This window comes from Linepithema humile, chromosome 2 (assembly GCF_040581485.1).
Source record: "Linepithema humile isolate Giens D197 chromosome 2, Lhum_UNIL_v1.0, whole genome shotgun sequence".
NCBI lineage: Eukaryota > Metazoa > Arthropoda > Insecta > Hymenoptera > Formicidae > Linepithema > Linepithema humile.
This window is the reverse complement of record NC_090129.1, coordinates 14,972,763-14,996,300: the sequence shown is the minus strand read 5'-3', so window position 1 is coordinate 14,996,300 and position 23,538 is coordinate 14,972,763. Positions and strand designations below refer to the sequence as shown.

The window sequence follows — 23,538 nt, the reverse complement described above, 5'->3', positions numbered from 1 at the left end:
ATAGGAGTTCGTGGGGAGGGGAGACTGGAGAGAGAAGAGGATGAGGAAGCGTTGTTTCCGGAGAATCAGGTTGGTGCGCCGGAACAGATCGCGAATCATAACGGGGATAATTTTAATTATTTAGATTTAATAAGGGAAAACGTGCGTGAGTTTAGAAATTTCGGTGTAGTAGGGAGAGAGGCTGGTTTTCGCCTTCGATCATTACCAGAGGGGGAGGAGGTTTACGCGTGGTTAGAAAACGCGTTTCGCGAGCTTCACGCGTACGCGGTACTTTCCTGTGTTCCCGGTGATTACATCGGACTTAGTTTCGATTCCCCGAATCTTTCACACGGGCCCGCGGGTATTTCGTTCCGACCATCTCGTGATTTGACTCACGAGAATATCTGGAACCTCGTGAGTTCGTTAGCTCAAAGCTCCGGGGGCTTGAACGTAGCGCAAGAATTCAATATCCACGTTTACCGTGTCACTCCTCCTACGGGTCGTGCGGGTAATGCGCTTGATATCGCTGGTAAACGCTCGATTTTAACGATATCCAACTCGGATAACTTATGTTTTCCTCGCGCACTCGTAACGGCGCAAATTTACAATGAACGTGGTAATTTACGTACGGGTAGTCTATAAGAAAGATGGAACGCCGTGAGATACCGTCATTCCTCGTTACAACGTGAGTTGGCACGTGATTTAACGAGGAAAGTCGGTATTACAATTCCAGAAGAGGGTTGCGGTATTCGCGAAATCGAGCATTTTCAGCAATATTTAGCCGCGGAAAACATCGCGATAATGGTTTATAGCGCGGAAACTTTTGGTCACGGGGGTAAAGTCTTATTTGATGGAAATGCGATACTAGCCTCACTACATCGCGAACCGGTCGCGTGTTTAAACATATTACATCACGCTGAATTACGACATTACAGCGTTATTTTAAATTTAAGAGCCGCCGCGGGTAGCCGAGGTTATTGTGTACCGTGTAACGTCGGTTACCGCAGCGATGTAAGGGGACACCGATGCTCAAATAAATGCCCTCGGTGTTACGCGGTACCTTCGTGCGAGCGATTCGACGCGGAGCGTATTCATTGCGAAAATTGTAATCGCGAATTTTTCAATCACGCGTGTCTTGAGCATCATCGTGCGCAAAAATCATACGATGGGCAATCGTCTCGTAGCGTTTGCAACACCGTATGTTTTTGCGAAGAATGCGGTCGTTTAATCGAGCGTAATAGACAACACGAATGCGGCGTGACTTACTGTTTAACGTGTCGTTCTGCCCAGCCGTTGAATCATCTTTGTCACATGCTTCCTCTCCCTCACAAAGCTAATTTCCGTACTAACGACACGGAGCACATTTTGGGAGAGGGAGGAGAGCAACAACAAAACGCGGGTGAGTGCGTACTTAAAACAGAAAGTCGCGTCGCATTCGTGTTTTACGATTTCGAGACGCGACAGGATGACACGCTTCAAGGTACCGCGAGTGTAAATATTCACGTACCTACACTTTGCGTCGCGCAGCAGATTTGCGAAACGTGTGCCGAGATTGAGGATACTTCGGTGCGCTGTCGGTGGTGCGGTATTCGTGAATACATATTTCGTCGTGATCCTGTAAAGGAGTTTGTAGATTTCGCGACACGTCCGACTAAATATTTTAAACACATAATTTGTATAGCTCATAACGCGAAAGCATTCGATGCGCAATTTATCCTACGCTATATTGTTGAGAGCGGAACCGCCTTAGAACCGCGGGTAATCTTAAACGGGACGAAAATTGTAGTACTAACAGTGGGACATACGAAATTTATCGATAGTATTAATTATATGCCAATGCGTTTATCGGAGTTACCGAAGGCTTTTGGCCTGACGAATACTTCGGACAAAGGCATTTTTCCGCATTTATTTAATACCAACGATAATCAGTCATATGTCGGTCCGTTGCCGGATATTCGATATTATTCACCCGATAGTATGAATACGAACGAGCGAGAAAAGTTTTTAGCGTGGCACGCGGAAATGATTCGTACGAATTATGTGTTTGATTTCGAATGCGAGATATTGCGTTACTGTCGCAACGACGTGAATATTCTGAGACGCGCGTGTATGTCTTTCAGAAAGATTTTCTTGAAGTGCGGTCGCGTGTGTCCGTTCGAGGAATGCACAACAATCGCTTCCACGTGTATGAGGGTTTTTAGAAAAAACTTTTTACGTGAAAGAGAAATTGGAATAATTCCACCGGGCGGGTACAGACGCGCGAATACCCAATCGCGGAAGGCGCTTCAGTGGCTGATGTGGAAGGAGCGCGAGCTCGGACATAACATCACCCACGCAGGACGCACTCGGGAATATCGTCTGCAAGACGGCACGCTAGTCGATGGTTATTACGAGTCGGTGGAAAACGGTATAACACACTATCACGTGTTGCAATTCCACGGTTGTTTTTGGCACGGATGTCCGTCGTGTTTTAAGATTAATCGCGATAGGGAACTAACGGTAAACAACGAACGCGGCGATACGATTGATTTGCGTTATGAGCGCACCATCGCAACAACGTATCGTCTTCGAAGGGGGTACTCGGTGATAGAGAAGTGGGAATGCGTCTTTGATCGCGAAATGATGGAAAATAGGGAAATGCGTGAATTTTTACAAAATCACCCGATGATAGAAATTGAGCCGCTCAACCCGCGCGATGCGTTCTACGGTGGACGTACGGGGAACATCGTGACGCGGTACGAGATTACGGATACGGAGAAGATACGTTACGTGGATGTGTGTTCTCTGTACCCGTACGTACTGAAGACCGGAGTTTTCCCGATCGGACATCCCACGGTGTACGTCGCGGAGGAATGCTCGACTCTAATTGGCATAGGACCGTGTTACAATTTTGATTCCGTCGAAGGTCTCGTGCGTTGCAGGGTACTCCCTCCGAGTGATCTCTTTCACCCCGTATTACCCTATCGCGTGCGTGGAAAGCTACTATTCGCGTTGTGTCGCAGTTGTTGCGAAACATTTTCACACGAAGAATGTACCCACGAGCCGTCCGAGCGAGAATTCGAGGGTACGTGGGTATCGCTTGAATTGCGCAAAGCCATCGACGAAGGTTATCTCGTAACGAGGGTTTGTGAGATTTGGCAATACACCACAGCTCGCTACGATCCCGATACACAGCAGGGTGGATTATTCACGGAATATATAAACACATTTTTAAAATTGAAACAAGAAGCCAGCGGATGGCCGAGCGAGTGTGAGGATGACGTATCTAAAGAACAATATCTTCGCGACTACGAGAAAACCGAGGGTGTCGTTCTCGATAAGCAAAACATCGCGAAAAATCCTGGTTTGCGCTCGGTCGCGAAGCTATGTTTAAATTCTTTTTGGGGGAAATTTGGTCAACGATCCAACCTGCCGAATACCGAGATCGTAAAAACTCAACAGCGTTTAGCGAGTTTACTCACGAGTCCTCAGCATGAGATAATCGAAATATTACCCGTAAACGAGGAAGTGATGTATGTTTCGTGGCGACTGCGAGAAGAGCTGGACGTACCCTCGCCTCTTACTAACGTAGTTATAGCGGCTTTCACGACGGCACAGGCGCGTCTTGTATTATACGAATATTTAGATAAATTGAATCGTCGCGTTTTATATTACGATACCGACTCGTGTATTTACGTGAGCAGCGGTGTCTCCGATGAATACGAAGTGCGTAAAGGTAATTTCCTAGGCGATATGACGGACGAACTCGAGAGCTATGGTCGCGGTAGCTATATCGAGGCGTTTGTATCGGGTGGTCCGAAATTTTACGCATACGTGGTTCGCACAGCGGAAGGGCAAACGCGAGAAGTTTGCAAAGTAAAGGGCATAACTCTAAATTTCGAAAACTCACGCTTAGTTAATTTTAATAGTATTAGGGAATTATTATTACGTAAAGAGCGAGAAGGTCAAGAGAAGGAGGAGGAAGGGACGGAGTCGGCAACGGTAGAATCGCGTTCGATAAATCTATGTTTCAGAGCAATTCGACGTACAGCCTTTCACGAAATAATAACACGCGACGAAGTGAAAGCTTGCACACCCGTGTTGCTAAAACGTAGATTTCTCGACAGTCGTTGTTCCGTCCCTTATGGATATTTATCCGAACGCTAATTGTTATTTCACGATGCTGTTCCTTCGCTCTATTTTATTATTTAAATAATTACACGCATGTTTTCCCCATATATGTAAAGTTTATAAATTTTTTTGTAAAAAGTAAATAAAAATTGTATTGTAAAAATAGAATAAAAATAGGCTAAGAAAATGATAAAATTATAGAAAAAAGTCATGTAAAGATTTAAGAAATAATAAAATTGTTTATATTTTATATCGTTTTTGCTTTGTATTTATATTCTGAAAAAATAATTCTCCAATAATTTTTCTCCAAGTTTATTTTCCCCTTTCTCTCTCTCTCTCTCTCCCCACATACATTCACGTAAAACGACTATTTTTGCCCAATTCTTTCCGTGGAAAGCAGCTTTTCATCGTGGGGGAGTATCATAAGCTCATGAACTCACTCCCCCGCGCGCGCAGGCGCTGACGCGAGCAATTCCGCTTGTTCAGCATTTACGCTTGTCCAGCTTCTCCGGTCTGAATTAGCTCGTAAAAGACCGCCGCGAAGTACGCTGGCGCGCGCGCACCTCCGCCGCGGAGTGCCCTCTGCCGCGATGGTAAGCTTACTTCATCGTACCGTTACATGGCTTTTTTTATGTTAGTGAAGACACGAGCGGTGTTCATTTCACAAGATGGACGTACGCTGGAAACATCCCTGGACGGCTATTGTCAGCGGTCCCACCGGCTGTGGTAAAACGGTCTTTGTAAAATCCTTTCTCAAATATTTACCCGAAATGGCCGATGTTTCTTTTGAAAGAGTCTTATTTTATTACGCCGAATGGCAAGACGCATATCGTCAACTACAATACATGTTTGCGAAAACAAAAGAGAAAGTGGGAGGACATGGAAGAGGGGAGGGTAAAATAAAGAGAAATATAATCGAGTTTCGCGAAGGGCTACCGCAAACGGACGATTATTCTTGCGATCCTCTCGCACCAAAATTGGTGATAATCGACGATCTTATGAGAGAATCATCCTCGTGCGACGTAATCGTGGATCTTTTTACAAAGGGTAGTCATCATAAGAATCTCAGTGTTATACTCATCACGCAAAATCTATTTCACCAGGGACGTGGACAGCGCGACATATCTCTTAATTCTAACTACATAACCGTCTTCAAGAACCCGCGCGATCGCGCTCAAATTCGCCATCTCGCGCGACAAATGTACCCCCATGACCCAAAGTTTCTAGAAGAAGCATACTTTGACGCAACCTCACGCCCTCACGGATATTTATTACTCGATCTGAAACAATCGACTCCGGACAAATATCGATTTCGGACAAACATCTTTCCCGACGATGCGTTGCATTACGTCTACGTACCGCGCAGATCATTCTCAAGCGTATAAAAAGTATGTACTTGTGTTCGCGTGACGTCAGTTGCGAGAGACTTTCACACGATGAAAGAAGCGGTAGCAGCGTCAGACAGTGCAACGAAAACCGCTAAACGTTCGATCGGAAAGAGAAACGTTTGTCTTCTAGAGGCATTGTGTCATCTGAACAAAAATCAACGCACCTCCTTCCTGCAAACCGCGGATGAAAAATTTATTCGCTGTATTTGCGAATGCGTTTTCAACACACTCAATGGTAACGTTGCGCTCGAACGACGCGAAAAAAATCGTCTGAGCAAATACAAAACGGCGCTGCGTCGTATCGCGTCAAAGCGTGGAAATTGGAAGAATAAAAGAAAGCTATTGGTACAACGAGGTGGATTCTTATCCTATATCATCGTTCCTTTATTAGAGGCCTTATTTTCGCGAATTATAGACAGGGCGACGGATTAAAACACAAGAGAGAAAATAATATTGAGCGTTATGGAAAGAGCGGAAAAAATGGTTTTAATTTCTACGGAAAATCTCGAGAGAATGCAGCGTCAATTACATCATCCGCAGCCGACTACCGACGGTGTACGTCTGGTGGAAAACACATCGGGGAACAACGAAAGCGCTAATAATAATAATTCCGTGCGAACTCCCGGGACCCCTTTATCCAGACTCGATGCGGAGTTGAGTCAAATTCTTAATTCACCCTATCCGAAGGATGAAGCCGAGAGATGGAAGATGTACAAAGAGGTTCTTTGGCGATATCTTCACTTTGTACGAGTAGCACGAGGACGATGAAATCAAGAGGACGACACGCGTAACGCCGAGGAAGAAGAAGAGGAAGAAAAAGACGAAAATGCGTTGGACACACGTGAAAGAGTACCGGCGCACGATCTCACGGGCTCATTCGTTCCGGACTCTAGTCGTACGAGAAGCTTCCCGAAAAAACACGACACAAGTCTCGAGGTGATGAAAAGCGTCGGAAGAATAGTGGAAAGCGTACCGAAATCTTACCGTGCCGAAACTCGCTTACTAACAAAACACCTACTCGATAAAACATCGTCGAGTAGAATTAGCTGGGATGAGCAAGGAGTCGTGACTATAGACGGTAACGTCGTAAAAGATTCAAATATCTCAGACCTGATAAACGAGGCAATGCGCGATAGAAAAACCGTGAAAGCCGTGGGAAGAGTTCAGTTCGCGCGGTTACTTCACGACTTGAACATTCCCTCCACACTAGTGAGAAATAAAAAATTATTAGCAGTCGGTTCTTCGCAAAATATCGCGAAACTTAGCGGTCCTACGGCGAGTTCCACTCCTAAGAGAAACACGGATTCACCGGTAGCGAGACGCCTGCTCGATTGGAATAAATTGGAATGACGGGTCTTGAAAAATTGTACTATGATCCCGCGCATTATGCCGGTTATTCAGCTGTTGATAATCTGTTTCGCGCGGCGAATTTATCCCGTAACAATGTCGCGCGATGGCTCGAAGCGCAAGATGCGTACACACTACATCGTCCATTGCGACGGAAATTTCCACGAATGCATTACAACGTAACGAATATCGACGATCTGTGGGAGGCTGATTTGATCGAACTCCGAAATCTCAAAAGTTACAACGACGGATATGCGTATTTACTCGTGATTATCGATGTACTTAGTAAATACGTCTGGGTAGAACCATTGCGCGACAAGACGAGTAATTCCGTAATGGGAGCTTTCCAGTGCGTGCTCTCGAGAAGTAACGGACGCGTACCCGTATACCTACAAACGGACAAGGGTAAAGAATTTGTCGGGCGACCGCTATAAAAGCTTTTGGAAGAAAATGACATTCGTTTTCGTGTAGCCCGCAATCCGGATGTCAAAGCCGCCATCGTCGAGCGCTTCAACAGAACGTTGAAAGAACGAATGTGGCGTTATTTTACGCATAAAAATACGCGACGCTACATCGATGTTTTGCAAAATATCGTAAACGCCTATAATCACACCCGTCATTCGAGCACCAGAATGCAACCGTATGTCGTTACGAGAGAAAATGCACGTATCGCACGTGAAAATATAACGCGCCAATGGAGGAGCAACGACGACGAAGCGAACGAGAAACGTCGAAAGGCTAAATACCACGTCGGTGATCTCGTTCGTATCAGTAGAGCAAAAGTCGTCTTCGAGAAAGGATACGAGGCACGGTGGAGCGAGGAGATATTTCGAATTCACCGTATACTCGATTGGCGAAAACCACGTGTGTACGAGCTGAGCGATTTAGCGGGAGAAGTCATAGACGGCATTTTTTACGAACAAGAATTGGCTCGGGTTGAGAAAAACTTGCAGGAGGAGGAGTTTATCGTCGATCGTGTGATAAGAAGTCGGGGTCGCGGTAATAATAAACAGGTGCTGGTTAGTTGGCGTGGTTATCCCAGCAAGTTTGATTCTTGGATCCCTGCTTCGAGTTTAACCCCGCTTGTTCGAAATGAGGACGGATCAATTTCTCTTGATTCTTCCCAGCAATAGTAGTATGCGCTATTTTCCGGACAATGCAACCACTTCCTTCATTACAGAATTACCCCATCCTATACACTTACACGGCGAATGGGAAGTCGCGCTTAACGAGATCCAATTTCCCACTACTTTTTTACACATAAATCACGGTGAAAATGTCATTAGATTCGTCGATATTGAAAATGGTCGCGAGACGAGGAAAGGCGGGACGACGTTAACGTCGACGCAAGGAGTAATACCGAATGGTATTTACAAAAATATCGAGGAACTTATCTCCGCTATTAATTCAGCGTGCAAAAATGCGAATTCGCATATTAATTTGACACTAGAAGACGTTAGTGGTGGTAAAATCTTGTTCAAGATTACATGCGATGAAAATAAATGCAATCTGATTCATCATATGAACGTTTCCGATAATCTTCTACGAATACTCGGTTGCGGTGGGGCCCTAACGACTAGTGAAATCGAATTCTATACAACACTTACTGCAACTAATCCTAATTCCAAAGATATTTTTACAGCACCTTTTATCAAACTCGGGTTTAAAAGAGAACAAAGAGGGCGCGCTGGAAATTTCTATACTCTCGAACCGCACGGATTGCTGCGCGGTATTCCCGATAAACTCTTTGTTTATTGTGATATTTGTGAACCTTATATAACCGGCGATGTGCAAACTCCACTTCTTCGAATAGTACCGGTCGAGCTGCAGCATTACGGTCATTATTACGCGTACGGAGCGAATCAAGTGAAACATTTCTCCGTCCCGCATTATATACCATTACGACAAACGTATTTTCGTAGGATTGAAATAGATATAAAAGATCAATTCGGAAAAAGAATACCATTCCAATCGGGAACGCTGACGGTGACGTTGCACTTTAGACGTTTCCAGTAAGAAAAAATCAGTCAGAAAAGCCGCACGCTATGACTAGACCGAAGGACCATGAATATTACGATATACAAAACGGAGGTCGGAGTGAAGGAATCACACGAGTTTTCGTCGGAGCACCCTATCAACGAGGACACGGAATCGGTAGTTTTCTCGGAGGATTATTCAGGAGAGCGCTTCCTTATCTGAGTAAAGGTGTACGAGCGGTTGGTAAAGAAGCTTTACGCGCCGGCATTAGCGTGATGGAGGATGTTGAAAATAATACACCGTTCAAGGAGGCGGTCAAATCTCGTTTCAAGGAATCGAGTGGAAATCTCAAAAGAAAAGCCCAAGAAAAAATAACTAGCTTGATGAAGGGTACAGGTTATAAAGTATCAGCGAAAACAGCCGCGCTTCAGTTTCCTTTCTTCAGTCACGAAAGACGCATCGCGGTTCCCAAGTGTCGTCGTCCTCATCGTCAGACGAGCAAAAAGAAATCGTCGAAAAATAGCAGCGTGCGAAGGAAAATCACGAAGAAAAAAAAGACAACAAAAAAAAAGAAAATTCGCACAGCGGCTAGAAAGACCAACAGCAAAAAGCCATCCGGCACCACGAGGCGTCGTCGAGTCAAGAAACGTAGTGTAGCCGACATATTCTCTTAATCAGTGCGTGAATTAGGAATTTACGGAGCATGTCCTTTCTTCATACACATTCAAACGAGTGTTTAAAAAGTGAACTCGATCTCTTTTCTTTACCACTCACACAAACCAGCATCGAGAGTTCGCAATGGATTTATTACAAACCCGTAACGTCGCTCGCGGACGACGCGCCTATAGAATTCGTCATACCCGGTCATGGAGAAGATTATCTAGATCTCACGCACACCATGCTGAGCCTTCGCGTACGCGTAGAATCTTTCCCCCTAGCAGGAGGTGGTACCGCCGTTGGCACCCCCGAATTCAAAGTAGGCCCTGTAAATCATTTACTGCATTCCATGTTCAACCAAATCGACATATATTTCAATCAAAAACTCGTGTCGCCCCCAAACAACGCTTACGCGTATCGGGCTTACATCGAGGCGTTATTAAATTATTCTTCACCCGCAAAAAACTCCCATCTGACCTGCTGTCTGTGGGATATGGATACCCCAGGTTTAATGGACGCCCTCCTAGAGTCGCAAACCCCAAATCAGGCTCTCGTGAGACGCTCGCGTTACATTCGAGACGAACAGGCGCTAGATCTCATAGGCCATCTTCACTGCGACGTTTTCAATCAGGATAAATTCTTAATCAACGGGGTGGAAGTTAGAATGAGGCTCGTTCGCTCGAAAAATTCGTTTTGCCTTATGGAATCTAATTCACTGTCAAAAATACGCCTTCTAGACGCTAGTCTGCTCGTTAGAAGAGCAAAGATAAGCCCTGGTGTGTTACTCTCGCATGCGAGAATGTTGAGTAAAACCACCGCCAAATATCCTCTCACAAAAGTCGAGGTTAAAACATTTACGATTCACGCTGGACTCATAGGGGAATCGATAGATAATGTAATACTCGGACAACTGCCAAAACGTGTAATAGTCGGTTTTGTCGATAACAGAGCGTTTAATGGTGATAGAAAACTGAATCCGTTTAATTTCAAACACTACGGTATAAATTTCTTTTCTCTGTATGCCGATGGTATGCAAATTCCCAGTAGACCGTTACAACCGAACTTCTCGAAAGACGAAGGCCTTTACGTCGAAGCATACCACACGCTCTTCTCGGGAACCGGCATTCACTTCTTGAACGAGGGAAATTCTATAAGTAGAGAGGATTATGGCCAGGGCTACACTCTTTTCGCTTTTGATCTTACCCCCGACTTGTCCGCTCATTGCGCCGGACATTGGAATCTCGTGAAACATGGTAGTTTGCGATTAGAAGTGAAATTTGAAAAGGCGCTTACCGCGACTGTTAATTGTATCGTTTACGCAGAGTTCGATAACATTCTAGAAATAGACTCCTCTCGACAAGTTATCGTCGATTTTGCCGGTTAGACTTTTATAACACCAAACCCCCGCCTCCCACCACTACTACTACACACATTTTTCCCTCACGTCTGTTTTCTTAAATGGCGTGTGAAGCAGCGGAAACAGATTCAGTCCTGTTCGAGACACGAACGTCGTCGCTTCGTTTAAAAATAAAGAGTGAGTACTTGGACATAACTATGGATATAGTCATTGATATACAGGGTTTCCGCGATGCCGCCGAGAAGTTTATTCCGAAAGAAGTAGCTGTCGTTGCGATTAACTCACCAATCATCGGACACTGGATTATGACGCCTCCCTATCCCTTTGACGATTTACCCGATAAATCGAGACGAGAAAACAACTGGCTTTCGCGAAATTATCACGGTATCGAGTGGTTCGATGGTGAAACTGATCTTAAATGTTTCGTAATACAACTACGTGAAATAACACGTCGAGCGCGCTACATCTATAGCAGGGGGCAGGAAAAGGCACACTATCTGAGGCGTCTACTTTCCAGAAACGTATATAATCTAGAAGGAATTTCTCCGGCATTTAAAAATTTACCAGAAGTCAAAGAGAGCGGACATCGGTGCTCTCACCACGGCTTTCGATTTTGCTCTACAGACAAATTTCTTTGCGCGTTACGCAACGCTTGCAAATTGAAACGCTGGATAGTCACTCAAAACACTAGCAGCGAGTGTAGCATCGTTTCGAGCTGCGATGATCTTTCTCATGAGAATTGGAGCGTAAGCGAAAAAACCGACAGTGCTGTTTTTATGAAAAAGAATAAAAATCTTGATATAATTCGCAATATCGAAGCGTGGCGTAACGCTACGGAAGAAGAAGAAGAGAAGAATCAATCACTTTATTACATTGCAAAAGATACACCGTACGTAAAGAAAGAAGAAGAATATCCTACCGATAGCTACGCTCAACAAACCATCCCCGTTAACACACAATCATTCGAGAACGTCTACTCTTTGCGTAAGGAGGTAAACCCCTGCGACTCTACTATACAAATAATTCCTCGCACGCGAGCACCGTCTTGTTACGCGACAAATGAATTCGTTGGAAATCTTACACGCGTTGCATCGTCTCAATGTCAGATATGCGGGAGTCTATCCTGCCGACAGACTACCGAGGGTGTGGACGAGGTCGACAGCCATTGTCGCTAATACAGACGAACATGACCGCCCCGGAAGACACTGGGTCGCCTTTTACATCGACGAGCATGGTACCGGCACATATTTCGATAGTTACGGAATCCCGCCACACTCGGATCAACGATTTCATCTGCGACTTCGACGAAATTCCATCACGTATCGATGGAACACCGAGCAGCTACAAGGATTTTTTTCGCAAACATGCGGTCAATATTGCTGCGTGTTTCTTTACTATTTGTCTCTTGATTACAGCCTTCAGCAATTTCTTCGTCTTTTCACCGATGATTATAACCAAAACGACAGACTGATAGTATGCTTATATCGCAAAATTTTTCTTTGCAAAAAGAATGAGCAAACGAAACTACCTACTAGTACTTGTTGTAATATTCAACGATGTATTTTTAAAAATTTAAAATAAAACATTTTTTTCATATAATTAACATTTCTCGATGCGCGCTTTGAAATAATATTTTTAGAATGTATTCAGTAAGTCGAATAAAATATTTTTATATTTTGACTGTAATGTTCAATTATGTATTTTAAAAAAAAAATTCCAAATAAACGATTTTGTATTTCATTTCTTGCATTCGTTTCCTTCCCCTTTTCACATGTTCCTGCACGCTCCACTCGCCATCGTCAATTTTTACAGCACGCTCAATCTGCGAAAACGGGTGGCTGACGCTCACCCCGTTCACGCAATATCGCGCGCTCGACCCCTTAACCATCACACCAAATATCAAACTAAAAGTCGAATGATCATTCGTCGCTGCGACGTCATTCTTTTGTTCGCTATACGTGCCAGAGAGTCCGGGGTACCTCATATAGACGCGGCCCCAGCACATATACATCCCTTCCCTTCGCAGACTAGAGGCGACTGTGTGACGTCGTTTGTTTACATGCTCCATATCTGCCAGAGAGTCCGGGGTACCTCGTATAGACGCGGCCCCAACATATATACATCCCTTCCCTTCGCAGACTAGAGGCGACTGTGTGACGTCGTTTGTTTACATGTTCCATACCTGCCACAGAGTCCGGGGTACATCATATAGACGCGGTCCCAGCATATATACATCCCTTCCCTGCCAGGTCCCATAGCCATAAATACGATACACCATTTTACTATCATTAGATGTATAGGTAGCCCAGCAGACTAGGACCAGGACTAGAAATCCAGCGATCCAGGTTCGAACCCAGCTTGGATTTTTCTCAATTCCGAAAAATAAAAATCACTTGTCAACAGCCGCCATCTTGTCAACAGCCGCCATCTTGTAGACGTCCACCATGTTGGACCCACTGCCGCCATCTTTTCCCTCTCCCCTCCCTGTGACGTCATTTGTTTTGACGCCAGACCAAATGTAGGTCAGTGGGTCAAATATGGGGTAGGTGGTGGGGGTTTGTTGTGACGCCCCATACCTGCCATATACTACTTCCGTAGACTACGCCGATAATGTCATTTTCATTTTTAGTACCATCGAAATAATGGCGCTTTGCGTCGGAGTTCGGCTTTCACTCCAGCATCTCCTTAAGAATACTTGCAAATTACTAAAAATTGAAAAGATTTGTACGAGCGCGTATCACCCGAAAAGTAACGGCGCGCTCGAAAGATCGCATAGGACACTAGCGGAGTACTTGCAACATTACATAAACGGAGATTAGACGGATTGGGACGAATGGCTGCCCTACGCGATGTTTACATACAATACTACACCACATACAGCGACGGGTTATACGCCGTTTGAATTGTTGTACGGGCACCGAGTTACGCTCTCTACGGCCCTGACATGTCCTCCGAAGCTAACGTACACTTATGATGACTACGTGTTCGAGTTTAAAGAAAGATTGCGCGCGACATACCAGGTAGCAAAAGCGAACATACAACAAGAAAAGGCAAAGTCGAAAAAATGCTACGACAAAAAGGCTAATGTAAGCACGTTTAGAGCAGGCAACAGGGTACTGCTATACGATAAAGCATTGCGCCGCATATGCTCTAAAAAATCAGAATTTTTATGGAGAGAACAGTACACAATAATTAAACAAAATCAGAAGACACTTACGCACGTAACGCATAACCAATTAAAAGTATTAAATACTACGATAGCGCATATCGGTGATTTGGAAGAAACTATCGAACAAAATAATGAAAGATTATACGATTTTGTTCAGGATTACAAATAAGAAAGCGAGAATTCGTTCGAAGCTTCGAGAATTGTTGGCCTTTCTTTTGCCGCTGTTTGTTTATTCCAAGCGAAGCGGCTTTCAAGCGGTTAGTTCGCGTCCGTATAAGAAATCGCCGAAAAACGAGTAGTTGTATTTTTTAACGCCTAATGCGATTGGCAGTTTGTTACCAAGCTCGCGATGTCGATCGCTGATAGACAGCTTTTCGGCGGCTAGCGTCGACTATGCGCCGGTTGCTGCATGCCCAGCCAAAGTCTGAGGCGAGAGAGCAGCGAGCACGGACGTGCAACGCAGGTGTAAAGCTGGGTATACATCTACAAACAAACGCCGAACGAACAGCGAACGCGAATGTTCGGACATTCGCGTTCGTGTTCTGAAGTTATTCGTCCTTTTTCTCATTCGCAACGAATGTCAGTGTTCGGCCAAATTAGGTGTTCGCTATATGGTAATGAGAGATTTTGTAACCTAATTATTGTCAGTATAGGTTATTCAAATAATATAATTCTTGTCATTTCAAATCAATGTCTGACGACGCAATTATAGCAAGTGCATGTTATATCATAATGGCACATAATTTGGAAAAACTTAAAAAAAAAAGAAAAAAAGGTGGTGGATGACACAATTATATCACAGTCGTTTACAATATAGAGGAAGCAACTTACTAAGCGATTTAAAAGTAAACTATATGGGACAATTTCAAAATTTCTGCAGAATGTCTGCAGAAGATTTTAAACTATTATTAAACAAAATTGGACCTAAAATTTCTAAACAAGATACAGTGTTCCGTCCATCAATTCCTACCCAAGAAAGATTAGCTATTACTCTTCGTTTTCTTGCAACAGGAGATTCTTATACAAGTTTGATGTATCTTTTCAAAGTATCTAAGCAATTAATTTCAAGAATTGTGCCTGAAGTATGTGTTGCTTTAATAGAAGCGTTACAGGAAATGATTCAGGTAAGAATAAAATATATTCATTACTTTAATATAATTGTAATATATATATGTAGTAACGATTCCTTAGGTTTAAGATAAATATGTTGTGCGTGTCCGCCTTGAGCAAATTGTATACGCGTTTTGTCTTTGCCGAGAGCGGCGCGGCACATTATTAACCGTTGAGCATTAGCCACGTAGCCGCCGAATTGAAAGGAAGTATCGAAGCGCATGTTGTCTTTATATTCTTAATCTTTTATCTAATAAACTTTATATTATCATTTTAACATCCTACAAATTTTGGGGGCTCGTCCGCGATTATAAGATAATAGGATAATAGGATAATAAAATAATAGGATAGTAAGATAATAGAGTAATAAAGGTGTCATACGCGAGTAATTGTGAATTGTGACGATGTTGACGAGATTGTGTCATTCGACCGAGAATCTGGCGAGCAAATGTGCTAATCAAAAAGACGACACTATTGGAACAAGAGAAAAAACCGTTATAAAATAATTGAAAAGATTTAGGGTTTATTTACTTGGGATACCGTTTAAAATACTAACCGATTGTCAAGCTTTTCAGATAACCATGCGAAAAAAAGATTTGAGTGTGCGCATAGCCAGGTGGTCTCTGCTATTGGAGGAATACGATTATGCAATTGAACATCGTTCGGGTGCGAGCATGCGACACGTCGATAATTTAAGCCGAAATCCGTTGCCCGAAGTAATGTTATGCGAGGAAGATGAAACAGGCCTTGTTGCTAGAATAAGAAAAGCTTAATCGAAAGATAAAGAAATAGAAAATATAAGAGTAAATCCGAAACAAATGAAATCTCAAGGATATCAGATGCGAAACGGTTTGTTATATAAAAAAATTCAGGATGAATTAATGTTAGTTATCCCTAAGCGGATGCAGTTTGATCTTATTAAGAGAATACATGATAGGGGTCACTTTGCTGTAAATAAGACTGAAGCTATGTTAAAGAAAGGCTATTATTTTAAGAAAATGCGTCCAAGCATAGAGTCTGTCATACGAAACTGCATAAGCTGTATATTATCGGAGAGGAAAAAAGGACGACAAGAAGGATTTTTAAATCCTATCGATAAGGGAGAGTATCCTTTAGAGACTTATCATATAGACCATTTGGGCCCTCTTCCTTCGACTGCAAAAAGTTATCATCACATTCTCGTGATAGTAGATGCATTCAGTAAGTTCGTTTGGCTAAATCCCACTAAGAGCACCGGTTCGGAAGAAGTAGTTACGCGGTTAAAGAAACAAGCTGTAATTTTTGGAAATCCAAAGCGTATTATTTCAGATCGCGGAACAGCATCTACGTCAACTGTTTTCAGGGATTATTGTAGTAAAGAAAGTATACAACATACGCTGATTGCTACAGGTGTGCCTCGAGAAAACGGGCAAGTAGAGCGAGTTAATCGTATACTGATCCCTCTTTTGTCTAAATTAGCTGCGCCTAAACTAGAGAGTTGGCATAAGTTTGTCGATAGGGTACAACAGTTTATAAATTCCATGCCGAGTCGTAGCATTGGAACATCTCCGTTTAAATTGCTAATAGGTTGTAATATGCGTTTGAAAGATGACTTAGAATTAAGGCAATTATTAGACGAAGCGAAAGTACAAAACTTTCAAGATGACCGTGATAATTTAAGGAATAGAGCGAAAGAAAATATTTATAAGTTACAAGAAGAAAATCGAAAATGCTTTAATCGTAAGCGTAAAAAAGCGAAATGTTATCGGGAAAATGATATTGTTGCTATAAAGAGAACACAGTTTGGGCCAGGTTTAAAATTTGTATCCAAAATATTTGGGCCCTTATGGTATTAGTAAGGTTTTAAGAAATGATCGTTATGTTGTGGAAAAAATCGGTGAGCATGAAGGTCCACGCAGTACCCATACTTCAGTCGATCATTTGAAGCCGTGGATTGATATAGAATTAAGTCAATATAGTTGTAGCTCTAATGAAAAGGAATAACTATTAAGTACCGTACAACTGAGGTCAGTTGATTAGTAGGATGGCCGAATGTGTAGTAACGATTCCTTAGGTTTAAGATAAATATGTTGTGCGTGTCCGTCTTGAGCGAATTGTATACGCGTTTTGTCTTTGCCGAGAGCGACGCGGCACATTATTAACCGTTGAGCATTAGCAACGTAGCCGCCGAATTGAAAGGAAGTATCGAAGCGCACGTTGTTTTTATATTCTTAATCTTTTATCTAATAAACTTTATATTATCATTTTAACATTCTACATATATAGTTATTTTATTCCCAGTAGAAAACATAAAAAACAGAATCACAAAATAAATAAACTTAAAAGTAAAAATAAAGTTTTCCATTGTCAATATATTTCTACTTTTTATATCACAGTAGAAAATAGAACACAATCATAGAATGAATAAACTTAAAATTAAAAATAAAGTTTCGTTATCAACACTTACATTTCTACTTTTTATATCACAGTAGAAAATAGAACACAATCATAAAATAAATAAACTTAAAATTAAAAATAAGTTTTTCGTTATTAACACATTTCTACTTTTTATATCACAGTAGAAAAAAGAACACAATCATAAAATGAATAAACTTAAAATTAAAAATAAAGTTTTTTATTATCAACATTAACATTTCCACTTTGTATTATAGTTGAAAATATAGAACACGTATAAAATTAATGAACGTAAAGTTTCTTATGTAACATTAATTCGTAAATTTTATACCACAGTAGAAGAAAATCTTGAACGTTAATACTTAATATTTTATATTTATATATTATGTTATTATTACTAAGTTATTAAAAATATATACGGATTCATGTAATCTGAAAATGAACCGAATAGTTGACAAAATTTTTGACAGTCAAAAAACATTCCTGACAACTAAACGCGTGCGTGCACGCGTTTGTGTGTGTGATAGTGATAACTATTACTTAGTAATATTACTTACAATTAGTAATAATAACACAATTAATTATTTAGTTATTAATTTTTTAGAATATTTTGAATATTAGTTACGTCACTAATAATATATGTTTCATTATTGTTAAAAGTGTTGATAGGCAAGGCAATTGATGATTGCATTTCTAATAACATTTGTGGTGATGGTGACAACGAAGATGAAGAGGAAGATGTTAATATATTATCATGAGAAATTGTAGTAGAGATTGTGTTCTTAAATGTACAGGTTCATATGTTTCCATATCGACTTGAAATAAAATATTACTGATTTGATGTTCCACATAACTTTGTGTTTTAATGTTGTATTTACGATGTTTTCTTGCAATGTAATCACCAAAAATATTACTATTATCCTTCTGCTTGTTTGTTTGTACAGTACTTTTTAAAATGTTATATGCTTCAGATACCCGTGTTTCTTCAAGAGAAAGAGATCTTTTTCTTGATCGTGATATATTAGAGGAAATAGTTTTATTTGCAACATTTTTATTGTTCTCTTTTGATATGTCTTCAGAAATTAATATCTCTCCAGATTCTGTGTTACTCTCATCACTCTGAGTTTCTATTAACTCATTTACTGATGATTTATTTTTCTATAACAAATAATTCCAAATTATATTTTTTTTTAGATGCCTACTACAGCGGAACAATGGTAAGTTATTGCACAAAAATTCGAAAAAAATTGGAATTTTCCACATTGCTTTGGAACAATTGTTGTGTGTGGAAAGACTACAACGAGATATTTTAATTTAGCAACGCTATTGTTTAAAGAATTAGCAAATAAAACTTTCAACTCGAAACACGTTTTCAGAAAGACGAATAAGGTATTTAAAATTAACAAAGATATTGACCAATGCTATTCTTTAGACAAGTAACAATCGATTATAATTAAACGCTGAGGCGTTAACCGCATGAGGAAACAATCGGCGGATTGCCTCACAAACAAGCGAAGCAGATCAGCATTCACGGAAAAGCAGACGTTGCTAACCTTGATACTGATCTGTATAAAAGAAGGTGACTCGATTGTCACCACGGGTATTTAAGTTTGATCTAAGCACGAGTTGCACGTCGGTATCGCGAACTCCGAGTTCGTATCGTACGCGATCGTAACGACTGTGAGGAAGCCGTTAAATAAAGTGTACGCGAGTGCTAAGTGAATAAAGATATTTTATTTCTCATTGAACATCATTCAATAATTATCTCCCTTGGATCAACCCCCTTGGCCCTACACGACGGATCCCGAATCCTGCGTTAGCCCGCGACGAGATCTTTGAATCACGGGCACGGCGCAACACAATCGACGGAAAACATTGTGTTTTGCAAGCTCCAATAAATAGTGGAAGTGATTATTATAATTACAAATCTACTTTTAGTATCGTTTTAATGGGACTTGCAGATGCTGATTATTGTTTTGTATACGCTGATGTTGGCTGTCAGGGAAGGATTTCAGATGGAGGTGTTTTCAGAAACACTTCTTTTTGTAAAAAATTACAACAAAATAAGATGAAAATTCCTGCCGAAGAATCACTTCCTGGAAGAACTATGAAAGTACCTTATATTTTTGTAGCTGACGATACATTCCCTCTAACAAATAATATTATGAAGCCTTTCCCTGGTATACAAAAAACAGGAAACAAAGAGAGAATCTTTAATTATAGATTATACAAAGCATGACGTATTATTGAAAACACATTTGGCATAATGTCAGCTATATTTAGAGTTCTTCGCAAACCTATGCTCATAGAACCAGAAAAAGCAACTGTTGTAGTATTGTGTTGCATCTATTTACATAATTTCCTTCGCAAAAGTAAATCTTCTCGAAATATTTATACGCCACCTGGAGCATTTGATACTATTGTACAAGGGCAAGTAACAGAAGGAACATGGAGAAATGATAGAGAACTATCATCATTTCTTCCATTATCTAGAATAGCTAGAAGATCTCCACAAAATTGTCATACAATTAGAAAAGAATTTGCAAATTATTTTAAAACAGATATAGGAAGTGTTTTATGGCAAGATAAATATAATTAAATCTAAGTACATTAAAATTACAATTTTCTTCTTTTATAAAAGTAAATTTAACTTGGGAAAAAAATTTATAAGTTTAAGTTTATGTTTCAAAAATAAATTAGCGTGTGTAAAACTAAGTTAAAAGTTAATATTTTATGTCATTACTACTTAATCTTCAATATTTTATATATATACATATATATGTACTGTAAGAATCTCTTAGGATAACACCGATGTCGGTAAACGATATCGAATCGATTAGTCCTCATATATATCATTGGGGGCACTAATATACATTTCCAAAGATGCGCAAATCGCATCTGCGGCTCCGGAAATTAGAATATTCGAGAAAGTTCGAGAACAGTCGAAGACAGAAAGTATATAAACGAGTGTAAAGAGGTCACAAGGCTTTTTCGGCTCTTGTTAGTAGAGAAAAAAGTATAGAGATATAAGTGCGAGTGTTTCACAGCGTAAAGGACTTCGCTTAAGGAAAGCTCCGTTGATCTCAAAGGCAATAAAGGACTTTTGCCAATCAATTGTTAAATAACTGGTCAATTTTCCAAGAAGGACTTTGGAAAAGGGCTAGCCAGCTACAAGTTAAAAGAAATACATATATTTCTAACAAAGATAAGTTTAGTGGATAAGACATTTATCATATCTGTAAGAAATTGGGTTCATAACGGACATTCACATATTGTTCATTCTTAAATATATTAATTATTAATTGTTAACTAATCATTTAATTGAATTTCCTGACAAACAATATAAGAACGATCTTACAGTACTTACAGAAAAAGTATTTGTATTATATGTTGTCCGTGGTTGGAATTTATCTAAAAGAAATGTCATATGATTGAAAGCAAACCATGTAGATTTATAAACTTCATCTCTACCACATCCAGATTTTGTTATACACTTCATTCTTTCTCTTCTGAAGGAAGATAGTAAGGAATCTTTTTCTTTATTTCTGGTACCTATCAAATAATATGTACGATGTATTAGAATAAAAAATTTTGATTATATTAGGACCTTGAATAAGTTCTCGCTGTTTTTTTTGTTAAAAAAAAACATTAATTTAAAATATAAGGCTTACAATAACTTTACTCAAAGTATTGTCCATCATTAGAGACCACTTTCTCCCATCTTTCTGGCAGTAATTGAATCCCCCGTCGAAAAAACGATTCATCTTTTGACGCAATCCATGAATCGACCCATTTTTCGGTTTCTTCGAAAGAATGGAAGCGCTGCTCGCTCAAACCATGCGCCATCGACCGAAACAAGTGGTAATCCGAGGGGGCTATGTCCGGTGAATACGGCGGGTGAGGTAGAACTTCCCATTGAAGCGTTTCCAGGTAAGTTTTGACTGGTTTTGCCACATGTGGCCGAGCATTGTCATGTAACAAAATGACTTTGTCGTGTCTCTGCCCGTATAGTGGCCGCTTTTCTTTTAGAGCTCGACTCAAACGCATCATCTGAAGTCGATAGCGAGCTCCCGTGATAGTTTCATTAGGTTTAAGCAGCTGATAATAAATTACGCCCTGCTGATCCCACCAAATGCAGAGCAGAAGTTTCGAACCATGGATATTCGGCTTTGCCGACGATGTTGATGCATGGCCGGGCTTACCCCACAATTTTCTACGCTTAGGATTATCGTAGTGTATCCACTTTTTATTTCCAGTGATGATACGGTGCAGAAAACCTTTTCTTTTATGCCGTTGAAGCAGCAATTCACACATGAGAAAACGTCGTTCAACGTCTCTCGGCTTCAACTCATACGGTACCCAATGTCCTTGCTTTTGGATCATTCCTAACGCTTTTAAACGTTTTGAAACTGTTGACGCATCTACTTGCAATGTTTTCCCGAGCTCTACTAGCGTCTGACATGGATCTAGATCAAGCAATGCCTCCAATTCTTCGTCTTCAAACTTTGTCGGTGCTCCAGAACGTTCTTTATCTTCAAGGTCAAAGTCATTATTTTTAAAGCGCCTAAACCAGTCTCTGCATGTCGTATTCGACAGAGCATTGTCACCATATGTTTCAACAAGAATTCTGTGTGCTTCAGCTGCAGATTTCTTTTGAATAAAGCAGTGCAATAAAATTCCCCGCAAAAACACTTTATTTGGCACAAAAGTAGACATTTTCGCAATAGGTAATTAAACACGTGGTTGACACTGTGGTAAACTGTATCTACTAGAATTTGAGGTTACATATAGTACTACTTAGCTGATGCGTTTCCGTACGAAATTCCATGCACAGAGTGCCGCTACGCCATCTTTTAAGAAACAGCGAGAACTTATTCAAGGACCTAATAGATTACACATAGGTTTAATAAATTAAAATAAAAATAATTGTACGATAATAATTAAATACGTTACTGGGAAAAACTCAATTTATTGTTATCTTATATTTCTTGTCGCTACACGTTGTTACTACTCGTAAGTCGCCTGTCTATCTGGATGTTTTTTTCGTTCCTCACACACATTCTCCCCTCTTACCGTCCTTCTTTTCTTTTTCACGCAGTGGCGGCGCGAATCCTGTGGCGCGCTGTTTGATTTCGATCCGTGTTGTTTCGTACATTCGGCCGTCCTACCTTGGTGTTTGTCCTCAAACACCTCCCACGAAGATATCCTCTCATCTTGATTTTATTCGAGCACATGCTGGCGCATTAACCGCGACTTTTGTATTAATTGGCCCAAATACTCTGTTTAGAACCAATTCGTGGGTGTTAATTGAATAACTATCGTCATGTTACTAGAATCAGTTTTGACTGATTCAGACGAAATCTCGTCGTGCCAACCTAAAATAATTCATAATAGTATGATCAGTAATCAATTCGTGATAACTGACTCGAACGCGTTGTTAAAGATCAGTTCATCGTGATTGACCCAGATACGTTATCCGATATCAAATCGTAATAACTAACTCAGACACGTTGTCCAAGATCAATTCGTAAGTGTCTAAGTATCCGGTTTACTTATTCGCCTTGAATCGTGATCCAAGATTTAATGCGGTCAGCAGCAACAACAGTTTGACTTCGTCTGTGCCCTTCGCGCAAATCCTCGACTTTATAACGATCATTAATAAGGACCTTTCGAATTCGAAATGGTCCCTTGAGTTTTGGATGTAGTTTCCTGCTACTACCCGTTGCCGGATCGCTCGTAATTTGTACCAGGACTAGATCACCGTCACGATACTTTGTTGCTTCTCGGCGTGACTTGTCATAGCGCTCCTTTTGCGCCTGTTGTTCCCGACTGATGTGTGCTTCGACATCTCGGCGTAACGTACTGAGGTCCAATTGATGTATGTTTTCTTGGATCTGGGACAAAAGTTTTGCCTCGGCTGCACTTCGTGTTTTGCAACCAATAAGTGCCTGCATTGGCGTAGTATTGATGCTCTTGTTATGAATTGTGTTTAGAGCACTTTGTACTTGTTTGACGAGCGAGTCCCAGTCACGTGAGTCTCGCCCAGCCGA

The 23,538-nt window shown here is 41.0% G+C and overlaps 2 protein-coding genes across 2 annotated transcripts; both read left to right on the top strand.

Annotated features, from left to right (window-relative positions):
* Positions 1 to 2,559: 2,559 nt before the first annotated feature.
* On the top strand, positions 2,560 to 4,177 carry LOC136997730 (uncharacterized). The gene has a single exon (XM_067348840.1). It carries the CDS (start codon positions 2,599 to 2,601, stop codon positions 4,123 to 4,125), a length of 1,527 nt encoding a protein of 508 aa, XP_067204941.1. The 5' UTR covers positions 2,560 to 2,598; the 3' UTR covers positions 4,126 to 4,177.
* Positions 4,178 to 9,504: 5,327 nt separating this feature from the next.
* LOC136997881 (uncharacterized protein F54H12.2-like) lies at positions 9,505 to 10,842 on the top strand. Its single transcript, XM_067349279.1, has one exon. The coding sequence runs from the start codon at positions 9,505 to 9,507 to the stop codon at positions 10,840 to 10,842; it is 1,338 nt and encodes a 445-aa protein (XP_067205380.1).
* The last annotated feature ends 12,696 nt before the right edge of the window (positions 10,843 to 23,538 follow it).

Bases quoted from the DNA above. Each gene is read 5' to 3' on its own strand.
- LOC136997730 (XM_067348840.1), top strand. From the start codon at position 2,599: ATGATGGAAAATAGGGAAATGCGTGAATTTTTACAAAATCACCCGATG.
- LOC136997881 (XM_067349279.1), top strand. From the start codon at position 9,505: ATGTCCTTTCTTCATACACATTCAAACGAGTGTTTAAAAAGTGAACTC.